This window comes from Carcharodon carcharias, chromosome 20, assembly GCF_017639515.1.
Source record: "Carcharodon carcharias isolate sCarCar2 chromosome 20, sCarCar2.pri, whole genome shotgun sequence".
In the NCBI taxonomy this organism is placed as follows: domain Eukaryota; kingdom Metazoa; phylum Chordata; class Chondrichthyes; order Lamniformes; family Lamnidae; genus Carcharodon; species Carcharodon carcharias.
This window is the reverse complement of record NC_054486.1, coordinates 86,371,266-86,387,010: the sequence shown is the minus strand read 5'-3', so window position 1 is coordinate 86,387,010 and position 15,745 is coordinate 86,371,266. Positions and strand designations below refer to the sequence as shown.

Below are 15,745 nucleotides of genomic sequence, written 5' to 3'. Positions count from 1 at the left end.
TACAGCATTGCATTAACAGACAGAGGACTTTAACACATGGAACTAGTCAGTTAAATAAATCACAGATCAATTCCATTCAAATCACATAGCACACAAGTGGAACTTGCCATATGGTAACTCCTATAACACTTCTACCAGTGCAAAGTAACAGAAAATATTTCCATAAGAGAACAATATATTCGGTGGTGTGTTCCAAGCAGTAACACATTGCAGGATTAATAAAACAATGATAACATGCTTCATGCATTATTGGTGTGTTGTGTGCTATCCTACCAAACTGTGCATCCATCATATATGGTCCACCTTAAGACAGTAACAGCCGTGTCCACCTAGATCTCCAAATAAAATACTAAGCTTTTTTTTCCCCAATTAAAGATCTACAGTTAGTTTTTACAGGCACCAGTTAAAAATAAAACTAGATGTTAATACAAGGTCAAATCAGAAATGGCAACAACAAATGTTGCCCCACCCAATAAAATCTCATGTCATTTCAAGAACAAAAGCTTATTGTATTTTGCACCAAACCCAACCCTTGATCAGCATATCCTGTATCTTTTGTTTCTTTTCCTCAAATTAGATGGGGACAAGGTTAAACTAAACTTTGATTTCCACTTTTATGTTTTAAAAAAGCTCACACGGTTGCCAGCTTCACAGCCATTTAGCCATGAGTTTGAGTCCTAAGCCCATCTTTCACATCTGTCAGCAAGGCAATAATTTGGAGAGAGCTTTGTAAATTTAGCATCCCTACGCTTAAAGTCTTCAAGCCACTATAGGTGGATTTTGATGAATATAGTCTTATTATTATAAACTGATTGTGTAAAAATTATTTGCTGAGGCAATGGTGCCTTTTTCCTCCCCTTGAAATCTGCCAGGTAGGGACACCAGAATTAGTCCAGCAATGTTTGCCCAGTCAGAAACAAAGCAGGAACTTGTGCACTTCATGGCCTCAGGATGTCCAAATCACTGCATAGCCAATGAAGCACTTTTGAAGTGTAGAGAAACATGATAAGCCAATTCCTGGGCAGAAAGTGTCCCACTGGGATTGTTCCCCTTAAAGCAGAGAAGGTTGAGAGGAGATTTGACAGAAGTGTTCAAAAATCATGAGGTGTGGGGTGTCTGGACAGAGCAGATAAAGAGAAAGTGTTCCTATTGGTGGAAGGGTCCAGGGCACACAGATTTAAGGCAAAAGAACCAAAGGTGACATGAGGACAAACATTTTTACACAGCAAGTGGTTACGATTTGGAATACACTGCCTGAATGGTGGTGCAGACAGATTCAATCATGACTTTCAAATTAGATAAGTACTTGAAAATAAAATCTTGCAGGGGTCCAGAGATAGACAAGTAAGTGGGACTAGCTGGATTGCCCCTGAAGAAAGCTAGCACAGACTCAACTGGCCAAACGCCTCCCTCTGCTTTAACCATTCTATGATCCTAAATAGCAATGAGATAATGAGCAGAAAATTTTATGTTATTTTGGTTGACAGATAAATATCAGCTGGGGCATTGGGAAAACTCCCTGCTCTTCAAATAACACCATGGGATCTTTTATACTCATTTAATAAGCAAACCACATTTGGTTTAATTTCTCGTTTGAATGCTGGCACCACTGACAGCGCAGTACTCCCTCATTCCTGTGCTGAAGTGTCAGTCTGGATCATGTGCTTAAATCTCTGCCATGGCACTTAAACCCATGACCTCTGACTCAGAGGTGAGAATGTTACCATTGAGCTAAGGTTATTGTCCAAGTACCAATCTCATTAGGACTTACCTATTATTTATGGCAGATGCTGAACTTCATTATTATTATTTATTACCATTGACATTACGGAGTAAAAATATTCTAGGGGAAAATGTCACTGAGAAATTATGCCAGTTCCATTAACTTCTATAAATCATTTTTCTGGTTAGTGTTCTCTCATACGCTCAAAGAGTAAAAAATATAATTTAAAATGGAATGCTAGAACTGTCCAGTAGGTCTGTCAGCATGTGCAATGTGAAGATGGGTTAACATTTTGAATATGATCTTTGATCAGAACTGGAAACTGGGAAACAAGTGAACAAAGCAAATATGGAGGATGGACCATGTATTCTTGTGATTACTTTATCACTAAGAAGTTAAGGGGTCTAAAAGCAGACAGTGTTTGATTTTCCAGTTCTTAAAACAATGTTAGATAATAGTCCACTCTGAATAATTTGAAGTTTCTTTACACTAAACAAATCTGAATTATCCAGTGCTTCAAATTAAGAGACATGACATAGAAAGTGAACAATTTTGCACCAAAAATGTTTTATCAATTATGTTGGATTAATAGAATATTCTATAAAAGATCATTAGAAACATGCAGTAGAAGGACATGAGTGAAAGCACCGTGAGGATTAATGCAAATAAAATATTGGTTCAGAATCAACTGATACTGTGTTTGAAATCCTAATGGCAGGCACTAGTTCCGTCGTTCAAATTTAACCCACCAGTTTCAGAAGCTGAAGTTTATTTACATCAGCAATCCCATATGATCACAAAGAAACGTAAAGGGAAGGATCCCATACTGTTCAACTTGTTAAAGTGCATTAGGACACCGCCTGCCTACAGTGTGATAACTTAACTACGTCCAAGTTCCCGGGTTGAAACTTGGGTGAGGGGGAGGAGAGTGCACAATTCGATTCACTGAATGTACTTATGCAACTAATTGAGCCACATGAGCAAGTTTCAGGACTTTTTTTTCTCCTCTCGCTGTGCAAACTGCAGCTTCGCTTTATTGCATCCTCGGATTCTTTCAGTCTGAGCTCACTTTATTTACAGGAAAAGCTGCCACCCATTACATGGAAAGTGTAACACTGCCCGTGAACCCGAGTGAAAAGCTTGGCTGATCCACTGTGCAGCCATCATTCGCAGCACAGCTTTCACTCGTCAGCAACTCTTCCCCACAATCCCAACCCCGCCCTCCTGTAGCCGGGATTTATGGGGGGGGGGCAGGAAAACTATCTCGGCCTAAACAGGTAACATAGACACCAAGCGGCATCAAGCGGGGGGGCGGGGAATTAACCCGCCTGGAGGTCAGCCTGCAGCCCGAGGCCTGAGGGGGAGAGGGAGGAGGAGGAGAAGGAAGGGGGAGGTCAACCTGCAACCGGGGTCTCTCTCACCTGCATAGTGGTCGAAGACGGTCGGCACATACTCTTCGGGGAAGGCGTCGTTGGCGTAACTCATGAGCAGACAGGTCTTCCCCACCGCCCCGTCCCCGACCACCACACACTTCAGCATGTCCCGGTGCTGAGGCGGCGGCGGCGGTGGCGCCGGCTGCTGCTGCTGGGGTGGCGGCCGCGCTCGCTGCTCTTTCCCAGCCCCCGGCATCGTCCTCAGCGCCGGCCCGTCGCCATATGGAGTGGCCGCCGGGCGGCCGCTGTCTCTGTCTGTCTGTCTGTCTCCCTGCTCCTTGTCTCTGTCTGTGCCGGTCGGTCCCTGCCGACCCTCCAGCCTCGCGCTCCCTCTCCAGCCTCAGGAAATGAGTTTCCCGGTAAATCCAAATTAGGAGATGTGCAAAGCAGCAGCTAATACAATGGGAGCTCTGTATGTGTGTGTGTGTCACGGAACTGCGCCAGGATCTTTAGCTTAAATCCCTAGAGCGTCTGTTTCCTTCCAATTTGTGTGTGTGTTTTTAATACAACGAACTGCAAAGGTAGTGCCCAACCCAGCCTCTCTATTTTCTTTTAAATGCAAGAATCTTAACCTTGCGAGCGTTTGAATCCTGGATTTTATTTGATGATGCTGGAATGCAGGCTTCATTTCAAGTTGGTTCTGGTGTAATCTGATAGTTCATGTGCACAACATGGGAGGGAGCAAGTAACGTCTGCAGTTCGGGGAGATTGTAAAGCAATACGCAATTTTGTAATTTAGATCCCCAAGAGACGTATGAGCGTGACTTAAATTAAATGCCATCTTTTTTTAAAATCTGAGATCAAATAGGTGAATATTTATGAACTGGAATACGAAAATATCTGACAATCTTGTGTTAGCATTATTAGTTGAGGTGTTAATTCAATGATTTATGAGGTGGTATTATTACGATCACAACGGAATTGATGGTTTTATGGCCTCAAAAGACCAAAATATTGTGTTAGGAAGAATTGGACTTAAGAACATCTTTGTTAATGATCTTGTCTATAATGCAAAAGGACAATTTTATACATTGTATATTAAAATTTAGAGTAGCGTGTTCCACTTTTCGATACACTTGTATATTTTGGTATCTTAATTGAAGGGGACCAACGTGTATTTTTTTTTAAAAATCAATAGAAACAAACTTATTTTAACTCTATGTCAAAAAAGTCTGGAGCCAAGACTCAGCAGTGTAAAATGCTTCGAAAGTTAAAGTCCTTCTAAAACAGAAGCTGGAGTTGTAACATACACCAAAGCAGCGTTGTAAGTTTCCGTTGTCGATTTTTGTTAGACAGATAATGAACTGTCTGAAAGTCACATATGAATACATATTTTCACATGAATAAATCTTTAAAATGAATTATTTGTTTGCCTGACTTCTGAGGATCCATTGTCACCTCTAGTACGCGTCTCTCCAATAAATCCTACATAAATCACTAAATTTGGTTTGGTTCTCTTATAGTATATGATTATCTTCGTACAAAAAACTTCGCGCTTATGCCATTGAAAATGGTCCAGTGTATGTTTTCCGGACTGCTGTTTCCTGTGATACTGTATTCAATGGCAGTGGAACTTTCTCTGGTGTGTAAATATTTATCTTAAGAATAGAGAACACACACACAAAGTACAGAGACCTTAAAGGATGATCTCTTCCTCGTGTAGGTCACAATGCCACCAACGCCCCCCGCCCGCCCCCATATTTGTTGACCAAAAACAAAACTTGTAAAGGAAACAGGAAGTTAGACAATATCTTATTTTAACCATGGGAAATTGTGGCGAATTCAAATATCGCAACCGTTTATATGGAACCAACTATGCGTTGTTTAAATCTAGATCCAAGGAACATGTTTAGGTGTAAACACGATTGGTTTAGATTATGTTTCAACTATTTTTCCAAGGGAATATGAGCTAAAGCGTGTTGAGGAAATAACCATCTCTCACCGCCGCCCCCCCCCCCCTCCATTTTTCCAGGTTATGGTAACCCAAGATGTAAGCCCATTGCCATTAGTTGCCTTGCAAATCACGCGGCCAAGTAATCCTTGGAGGTAGGGTTTTTTTTTTAAATTTTCAAATTAACTTAAATTCATTGGGAGCCTGTGTTGCAAAAAGAAACAAATTTTGATCACACAATAGGCGTTCTGATTTTTTTAAAAAAGTGAAATGGTATTTTTGCAGTGGTGAGGGACAGCAGTGTTGTAGAAATCAACAATTATTAAAGACATTTAGTGACAATATGATGACTTCTCAAATTATGGTGGAACGTGCATTTCTAAGATGCTGAAAATGACTAGATAAACATAACAGATCTATCTAATTCCTTAGATTTCCCTCCTAACATCAATTAACAGGCAAATCATAAAACAATTAGCTTGGAGCTGACAGTAATTTAATGGACTATTGGAAAGGAACATTATGTTTTTCAAACTTAATTGACACATTATCGATAGCTCTAAAATAAATCTTAATAAACCTTTAAGAGAAGTGTGCCTTTCCCCTCAATGTAATATATTGCATTGGTTTTGCACTTGCACTTGTAAAGCAGTGCACTGGGGAAATACAGCCAAAGTGTATGTTTGACACGTGCATAATTTTAATATAAATTCTTATTTTGATAACATTTGGATCATTTAATTTGAAATTCAGGCATGATATGCTATACATTTACTATCCTCTCACACTGCTCTAATTACTGAAATGTGATATTCTGATTGTCTTACTCATTCTGAATCTGATTTATTTAGTTAGCTATGAATCTTTGGAAGATCTTTCATCTGCGATGATGTGAGTTGAGATTGGTTGTTTGATAGTACAGAACTTGAATATTGCTGAAAAAAGAGACATGCTGATTAGTTCGTAAGTGGACTTTGATTGATAGAGGCGTTGCCATGGGGAATGCAGCAGGGAACAGTTAACTGCCAAGCTTTTGTTCAAATTAATTATTTAACTGTTACCCGCTGCATTCTCCACGGCAATGTCTCTACCAATCAGAGTCCACTTGCCAACCAATCAGCACTCTCTTCTCAGAGTATAAATTGTTCTTCCCTGTTCTGTTGGTAATCTTGTGATCTGTCCTGATGAGTACAAGATGAAAAGCTTAGGCAGCATGTCTCTTTTTTGAGTAGAGATTGTTAACTGTGACTTTGTATTAAAACTCTGGAAACATTTAAAACCCCTTCGCTGAATTCCAGCTCCATGAATATTTGATTCATATAGGTGGCTTAGAATTGAGGCCTAAGGACACAGGGTAGTAAGTGTTAGGTGAGGGTAGGTTGGGCTCATGTAGGTTCCTAGGTAATATTACATTATATATTAATCCACATTGTTTCAACCTGTCCTTGCCCTGCTGAACTGATTTATTTCTATCTTGACTCTTTTTTCTCCCCTTGTCCAGTCTCTTCCTACTTAGAACTGTGATTCTCCTGATGCCCTCCGTCACTTTAACAGCTTCCTAATCCTGATTGTCTTCTTGGATATTTAATACCTCCACACCTCCACCTACACCTTCAACCCCCACCAGGATGATCTGAGCGCTCTCTGCTTCTTAAACAGATGCCTAACCAATCCCCATCCACCACCACCCTCCTGCACCTGGCCGAATGCGTTCTCACATTGAACAACTTCTCCTTCAACCTGACTCATTTTCTCCAAATAAAAAGTGTTGCTATCATGCTATCTGCATGGGTCCTAGCTATGCCCGACTTTTTGTGGAATATGTGGAACATATTTTTGTTTCTGTCCTACTCATCCTGATAACAGAATTGGTGCCATTTCCTGCTCTTGCACTGAACTGGAGAGTTTAACCAAATTTGCTCCCACTTTCCATCTTTTTGCCTTCACATGGTCCGTCTCAACTCTTTGTTCCCCTTGCTTGACTTCTCAGTCTCCATTTCTGGGGATAGGCACTAATTAATGTTCACTACAAGCCTACAAACTCTTACAGCTACCTCAACTATACTTCTTCATATCATGCTTCCTGTAGGACTCTACTCCATTATCTCAGTTTCTCTCTCTCCCTTGCATCTGTTCTGATGATCTTTTGATATGTCTTTTTTCTGCAACCAATGATCCCACCCTCTCTGCCCCCCCGCCCATTGGTTGACCATGTTTGACCAAGTTTTTTTTCCCACTTACTTCTGCTCTCACTCTTTCTCCATTCATCCCAGAATAATGATAGGGTTCCCTTTGTCCCCACCAGCCTCTGTATATAATGATCGGGCACCATTTCCACCACCTCCAGAATGATGTCACCACCGAACACATCTTCTCCTCTGCTTCCAGCAGTCCAAAGGGATTGTTCCCTCTGTGAAACCCAGGCCCCCTGCTCTGTCTGCCCAACAATCCTCCATTTCCTACAGCACCTTCCCATGCAAGTGCAGGAGATGCAGCACCTGCCCTTTTTCCTCCTCCCTTCTCACTGTGCAAGGTCTCACTTTTTCCTGTGAAACAGCAATTTATTTGAACTTGTTTCAATTTACTGCATTTGCTCGTGACACTGTGGTTTCCTTATAACTGGAGAAGACCAAACACATATTCTTTCAGTTCACAAGCATGTCTCCCCTCAAGCTTCCAATTGCCTGTCATTTTAATCCTCCACTTTGGTCTCACTCTGACCTTTCTCCCTTTAGCCTGCTTCAGTGTTCAAATTGAGCTCAATGAGGAAGAGCATCTCATCTTTTAATTGGGAACTTTGTAGCCTTCTGGAGTTAATATTGAGTTCAACAGTTTTAAATCATAACTCCCATTTTATATCATTTTTGCTGGTTTGGTTTCTTGTTTCTGTCTTATTTCCTATGTTTTGCTTTCAGGTGACAGCTATTCCGGACCTTGCCATTCATATGTCAGACACAGCTTTTGTTTCTTTGCTTGTCCCTTTACCATTTCCTTTAGCCTTGCACCTTAACCTTTGGTCATTTAATCTCTCTGTCCTCCACCCATTACAGACTTTTCCTTTTGTTGTTCTTCCCAATCGTCCCCCTTTCACTTGCTCAAAACTTATCACATTTCTAACTTTTCTGATGAAGTCACAGACCTGAAACATTTGCTCTGTTTCTCTCTCCACAGATGCTGCCTGACCCATTGTGTATTTTCAGCATTTTCTGTTTTTATTTCAGATTTCAGTATTTTGCTTGAATTTTATGAGTTATCATTGTTTCACAACACCATTTTCCATTTGAATAAACGTTGCTTTTCATCATGTCAAAAGCTGCATGAAGAGTAAAGGATTAAAGTTTGAGCTTTAAATCTTTTTTGCTATGCCTGTTTCCTGGTTCAAAATGGTGAATGTTTGACTAGTCAAGTACTGAGTATCAGATTATAGCCTTTTCACTAGAAGCATTTTTGAATGATTTTGTGCTTGAGTTGCAAGAAGGTGAAAAATTACAAATGTATTGGTACAAAGCAATTTTTCAGAAATATGTAGTATGAAACCCCAAATTAAACCACTTGATGGTATTTCATATTTCTCATCTTTCACAATCTTGAAATTGATTATGCTCATGAGAGATCAGTGATGTGTTCTCAAAATGACCAAAAGGAAAACTTTGCTTCTGCTGCTATGGCTATTATCAACTAGGTGACACTCTAGGTCAACTACAATAAAAGGAGACCCAGGCCAAAACCTGTGCAGGAGTCCAGGAGAAGTAACCAGATATTCATGTTTTACAATTCTCCCAATTTTTGTTTCCATGGAATAGGTGTAGGACTATCAAGAATAGTGTCCCATAATTATTCCCTAAGGTCTTATGCCTGAACGAGATAATCTTTTGCAACACAAAAACAGAATTACCTGGAAAAACTCAGCAGGTCTGGCAGCATTGGCAGAGAAGAAAAGAGTTGACGTTTTTTGTTTTATCTCTTTGAGATAATCTTTTGATTGAATTTGTAGTGGAGCCCAGGGAACCATTTTTACTGGAGACTGTTCAACAATCATTAGAAGGTAATACACATAAAAATCAAATGCATGCACTTTACAAAGATGAAGCCACGCCAAAAAGGCTAATTTATGCAGTGCGTCAGATGGTTTGAAAAGAGAAGGAGCACTTAATAAAAGAGTTTTAATGTGAACATATGCTAAAACTAACTGTGGTTCTTACTGCATAGAATCAGTTTATTTACACAAAGGAAATATTGGGAAGTACTCCCACCATTTAAACATAGAAGATATATGGGACAGAAGGAGACCATTCAACCCATCAAGGCTGCTGGCCAAAAAACAGTTATCTAACCTAATCCATTTTTCAGGTGTCAAACCCTACAGGTTGGAGCACTCCAAGTGAATATCCAAATATTTTTAAAATACAATGAGGTTTTCTACATCTATCATCCTTTTGCCAGTGTTTTCCACAACCCGCACCACTCTACGCGTCGAAAAACTCCCCTCTAATTCTGTCAATTATTTACAATCTATTTCCCCTGGTTATTGACCTCTCTGCTAAGGGTAAAAAGTCCTTCCTATCCATTCCACGCTCCTCATAATTTTATACACCTCAATTAAATTTCTCCCCAACCTCCTTTGTTTAAAAGGAAACAACTCTAGACTAATCCAGCCCTTCCTCACACCTAAGATTCTCAATTCTTGGCAACATCCTTGTAAATCTCCTCTGTATTCTCTCAAATGTGAACACATCCTGTAATGCAGTGGCCAGAACTGCGCACAATATTTTAGCTTTGGCCTAACTAGTGCTTTGTACGGCTCTAGCATAACCTTCCTGCTCTTATATTCAATGCTGTGGCTAATAAAGGGAAGTATCCCATATGGTTCAGCCACCTTATCTAACTGTTCTGCTGCCTTCAGGGATCAGATGTCCAAGGCGCCTCTGTCCTTCTACACTTTTCAGTATCCTACTAATTGTCTGCCCTTCCCAAATGCATTACCTCCCATTTCACCAGGTGGAATTCCATTTGCCATTTTTCTGTCCGCTTGACCAGTCCATTGACATCTTCCTGCAGTCTATAGTTTTCTTCCTCACTGTCAATCACACAACCAATTTTTGTTTCACCTGAAAACTTCTTAATCATGCCCCCTACATTTAAGTCTAAATCTTTGATACAGACCATGAAAATCAAGGACCTTATACTGTGCCTTTTTGGAACCTCATTGGAAACAACTTTCCAGCCACAAAAATACCAACCAACGTGTTGCTTTCTGCCAGTGAACCAATTTTGCCCTTGATCCTAAAGGCTCTTACTTTGCTGACCAGTCTGTAATGTAGGATCTTGTCAAAAGCCTTGGGAAACTCCATGTGGACCACATCAAATGAACTGCTCTCATTGGCTCTCTTTGTTACCTCCTTAAATATAAGATGGATAAAAGATAGACAGATCAAAAGGATAACATTATCTTTCTTATGGGTTCTGATGAAAGGTCATCAATCTGTGACATTAACTCTGTTTCACTGTCCAATGCTCACCTGCTGAGCATTTCCATCATTTTTGATTTTCTTTCATATTATCTTCCCTTTGTTTATTTTAAGTAGCAGTTCTCAACTCTTCATTGATAATTTGTCTCTGAAGAACAAAAAAGTCAATATTCTTTAGCATGATAATCTTCAGATACTGCTACATACATGTACTGTATAGCAATTTGCAACAAGGTAGACTTGTTCTGTAGAAGGGGAGTTGAAATGTCTGACAATGCTTTAGTATTGAAATCCTGATTAAAGTTTATGTACATTTATTCTTCACATTCTTAAGTGTCAAATCATTTTTGATAACATTAAAATGGTTACCACTACATGCTTCTGCCTCAGATTGTTATACACACTACTTACCTGCTCCAGTGCTGCAATATGTTACGTGTATAGTTTTTAGGACAGAATTAAACACAGAACAAAAATATTTGTTACAGTGTACATTATTCTAAAATTAGATTGCACTTAACTCATTTTTTTAAATGAAGGTTTGACTGATAAAGTTATTAATTTACCTACTCATTCCTATATATATAGGAATATTCCTATATTTCTTCAGCTGTGTTCATCCAGAGCAGGATACAGCTTTCCTTGTGCCTTGGGGGCTTTCTGCCCTATACTAACACATGTTGTCAGTAACCGCTGATCAGGACTCTCTCCTCCTCTTACCGCCTGCCACAGGCATATCGCCAGGATTAGCAGATTGATTATTAATCTGCTTGAACGGCAAGTCCTGGAGTAGGACTTGAACCAGAACCTTCTGGGTCAGAGACGTACCCACTGAGCCACCAACACCTCCACTCCATATTATTAATGATTAAATCAGCACATATTTAATTGCTTTCAATTCCAGCAAATATTTAATTGGGCAGCCTTAGAAATTAAACCCTAAGGGTGAGAAACTGGGCTCATAAACACCTTTTTTGGGGGTGGCAAATGCCCTTGAATCTTCAAATTGCTGTTCATAGTGCACTTGCATGTTTGTGGAGACACATTCGGCCAGACACTATATTCGTGCAGGTATTAATGTGCACACAGTGAATACCTGCTGGAAATGTGCAGAGCAGGCAGGTCATGACTTCACTCAGAGTGAACTGCCATTTTAGAACTCAATGCTCTGGCCAACACCCACTCTTAACCTTGCACAGCTGAACATGCATTCAGCAGCGGGAAGGAACATGCATCAGTACTATTTAAAGGGATCATTAACAATTTGTGGGTTAGTTGCTGACTGATTTCCACTGTCTGTTGCTATGATTGTACAAGTTTTTGGTGCCTTCTAGTGTTCTTTAAAGTTGTTAAAGTGTATAGAGAAAGCTGTGGCAGGTGCTGAAGGACATTTTGCTGCTGTCAAAATTTTTGAGTGTGTACCTGCCTTGAGTGTGTACCTGCCTGTCTGAGAGTGTATCTGTCTGATTGTGTATGTATCTGTCTAGCTGCTCCTAGACATGGGTACACTAGTAGCAATTCCCCTTGGAATACAGCATGACTTGGAGAATGAACAAAGGCCACACAGAACAGGACAAACTGCTGGAAGAAAGATGAGGGAAAGGGTTCTCAGCAAGAGATCATACCTGTCCGAAAGGTTCAGGGAACAATTCTCCTACCTCAACTCTGCAAGGAACTGTGTGCAAGGCATCTGTGCTTCACTGAAATCTGCCATCTGATGCAGCTGCACCTACAATACCAGAGCAGGGCAAGGACTGCATTGCCAGTGGGTGTGAAGGTGACTGTAGTGATGAACCTTAATACAACTTGAGACCTTCCAGGCTGAAGCCAGGGTTATTTGCAATACCTTGTAGTTTGACTTTCGCTTTGGCATAAGGTCAGTCTCTGTATTCTAAGAGAGTTAACCACGTTTCATTGTCTTTTGCCAACTGCTGGAGTGAGCAGGAGTCTTTACGAGGGTGACAGATGTCCCCATATTGCACGTCACTTTGAAGTTGTTGAATGGAACCAAAAGGGATTCAAGTCCCTCAACACAGAACTGGAAGGCGACTGTAGACAGAGAATCATGCAGGTCAATGCCTAATATCCTGGCAGTAATTGTGATACCTTCAGTCTGCATCAGTCCCCTGTGCTACATGCATCAAGCCACCAATGCAAGCCAAAGGGTGACTACTGGACCAGAAGGACTATCCACTGATGACATGGCTCCTGATTCCAATGAGCAACCATGCACACAAACACACCATGCATACAGTGAAAGGCATGCTGCCACAAGAAATGTGATAGAGCAGATTGTTGGCACATGAAACAATACCTCTGCTGCCTGACCTGCTCTGGAGAAGCACTACAGTACTTGGCAGAGTGAATGCCAAGATTCTAGGTGGTCTGCTGCATACTGTACAGCCTTGCCTTAAGGAGAGGACTGTCCTTGCCACCAGTTATTTGGCAAGCAGCTGAGGAGCAGCAGCATGAGGAAGAGGAAGAAGAAGAGGAAGGCAGGAGGTAATCTAGATAACTCTTTTCTGTCTAGTCTGTTCTTGAAGAAATCAACTGGGGATAATAGCAGTAACACCAACTCCAATTCCCCATTCACCAACAGTCCCACACCTTCTCTTCCCTCTGTCAATGACCATCTGACCATCACAGTGTCTACTTGGTCACAATGCAAAAATAAAAACCACCACAAAATAGACATTCCAAACCAATCTTATAAATGAAATCATGCCAGAAATCATCACCCTTGTGCATTCCCTTAATGCCAGTGTTTGGTGTGCCTTTTCCTGTTCTACTGCTCCTATGCAGTGTTACCCCAGTGGCTGCAGCATGGCTGGTGACATTTTGTGGAGGACACTGCCTTGGAGGACATCCTTAAGCAGCTGTGAGACTAGAGAGCTGTAAATTGCACCAGCCTGGCATAGGCAGCAGCAATCTGGCTAAAAGGCAACAGCAAGATCACAGGTGGAGTGGCAGGGGCGGAGGACATATGCTGTCTTCTGAAAAGAGAACAGCAGCTTTGTGCTCCGTGGAGCCACTTCCAGTCCCCCAGGGCAGCACCTCAACTTGAGGACAGCATGCTGGGCTGCTGTGAGAGCCCACAAGCCCATTTGTACACTGTGATCCACAACCATGATGCAGCAGTCTGAGCTTGCATGACAGAAGTTTGAGCTTCCACTGCAGCTATCCTGGAAGGTGCAGCATCAGCTAGCAGACACTTCATCATGTTCGGGTCTACAATTGTGCAATAAAAGTTGACCACCACTTCCTTGCTGGACAGGTTTGGTTCCAAGCTCTGAGCAAAGCCCTGTGCCAGATTGATGCAGGACTCCTCCATGCTCCTTGACATTTTTTTAACATTTATTCAATCATGGGATGTGAGCTACTCTGGCAAGGCCAGCATTTATTGCCCATCCTTAATTTCCCTTAAGAAGCTGGTGGTGTGCCACATTCTTGAACCATGACAGTCCATGTGCAAAGAATGACCAAAAGATTTATGAGGAAAGAAAAATTATAAGAGAGAAAGCTTGTTAAAAATATAATGACAGATAGTAAGGGTTTCTATAGTTATTTAAAAAAGAAAAGGGTCAACAAAGTGAGCATTGATCCTATAGAAAGTGAGTCTGGGGGATTAATAATGGAAAATAAGGAGATGGTGGATGAGTTGAACAGGTATTTTGCATATATATTTTTGCATCACTATAGAGGATACATGTAATATCCCAGAAATAGCTATAAATCAGGAAAAGGAAGGGAGGGAGGAACTTGGGAAAATTACAATCACCAGAGAAGTGCTACTGAGCAAATTGTTGGAGCTGTGTGCTGACAAATTCCCAGGTCCTGATGAACTTCATCCTAGGGTCTTAAAAGAAGGGGCGAGTGAGATAGTTGATGTATTGGTTTTAATTTTCAAAAATTCCCTCGCTTCAGGGAAGGTTCCATTAAATTGGAAAATAGTGAATGTAACTCCTTTATACAAAAAGGGAGGGAGACAGAAAGCAGGAAACTACAGGCCAGTTAACAACATCTGGGATAGGGAAAATGTTAGAAGCTATTGTAAAATATGTTCTAGCAGGGCACTTGGAAAAATTCTGGGTAATCAGGCAGAGTCAACATGGTTTTGTGAAAGGGAAATCATGTTTAACCAATTTATTGGAGTTCTTTGAAAAAGTAACATGCTGTTGGTACTGTATTTAGATTTCCAGAAGGCATTTGATAAGGTGCCACATCAAAGGTTATTGAGAAAAATAAAAGCTCATGGTGTAGGGGTTAACATATTGGCATGGATAGAAGATTGACTAGCTAACAGGGAATAGAGGGTAGGCATAAATGGGTCATTTTCTGGTTGGCAAGATATAACAAGTGGTATGTCACAGGGATCAGTGCTGGGGCCCCAACTTTTTACAATTTATAAAACTGACTTGGATGAAGGGACCCAAGGTATTTGCTAAATTTCCTGATGACACAAAGATAGGTAGGAAAGTAAGCTGTGAAAAGGATGTAAGGAGGCTAAAAAAGGATATAGATAGGTTAGGTGAGTGGGCAAAGATCTGGTAAATGGAGTATCGTGTAGGAAAATCTGAGGTTGTCCATTTTGGCAGGACGAATAAAAAGAGGCATATTATCTAAATGCTGAGAGATTGCAGAGATCTGAGATGCAGAGGGATCTAGGTGCCCTAGTGCATAAATCACAAAAGGCTGGTATGCAGGTACAGCAAGTAGGAAAGCTAATAGAATGTTATTATTTATTGCAAGGAGAATTGAATACAAAAGTAGGGAGATTATGCTTAGTTGTACAAGGCAATGGTGAGACCACATCTGGAGTACTATGTACAGTAATGGTCTCCTTATTTAAGGAAGGATGTAAATGAGTTGGAAGCAGTTCAGAGAAGGTTTACTGAACTAATGCCTGGAATGGGCAGGTTGTCTTATGAGGAAAGGGTGGACAGGCTGGGCTTGTATCCTCTGGGGCTTAGAAAGGTAAGAGGCAACTTGATTGAAACATATAAGATCCTGAGGGGTCTTGACAGGGTCAATGTGGAGAGGATGTTTCCTCTTGTGGGAGGATCTAGTACTCGAGGCCACTGTTTAAAGATAGGGGTCACCCATTTTGGACAGAGATGAGGAGAATTTTTTTTCTCTCAGATGGTCTTTAGTCTTTGGAATTCTTTTCCTCAAAAGGTGGTGGAAACAGAGTCCTTGAATATTTTTAAGGCAGAGATAAATTCTTGATAAA

The 15,745-nt window shown here is 40.9% G+C and overlaps 1 protein-coding gene across 2 annotated transcripts in view; it reads right to left on the bottom strand.

Annotated features, from left to right (window-relative positions):
- The window catches only part of LOC121292579 (rho-related GTP-binding protein RhoJ-like), a 41,509-nt gene extending 37,952 nt beyond the window's left edge, over positions 1-3,557 (bottom strand). For both annotated transcript variants that reach the window (XM_041214729.1, XM_041214730.1), the window contains exon 1: positions 3,145-3,557. In XM_041214729.1, coding sequence (XP_041070663.1) covers positions 3,145-3,352 — 208 coding nt within the window. In that variant the 5' untranslated portion in view covers positions 3,353-3,557. The remainder of the gene's footprint in view (positions 1-3,144) is intronic.
- Positions 3,558-15,745: the final 12,188 nt, after the last annotated feature.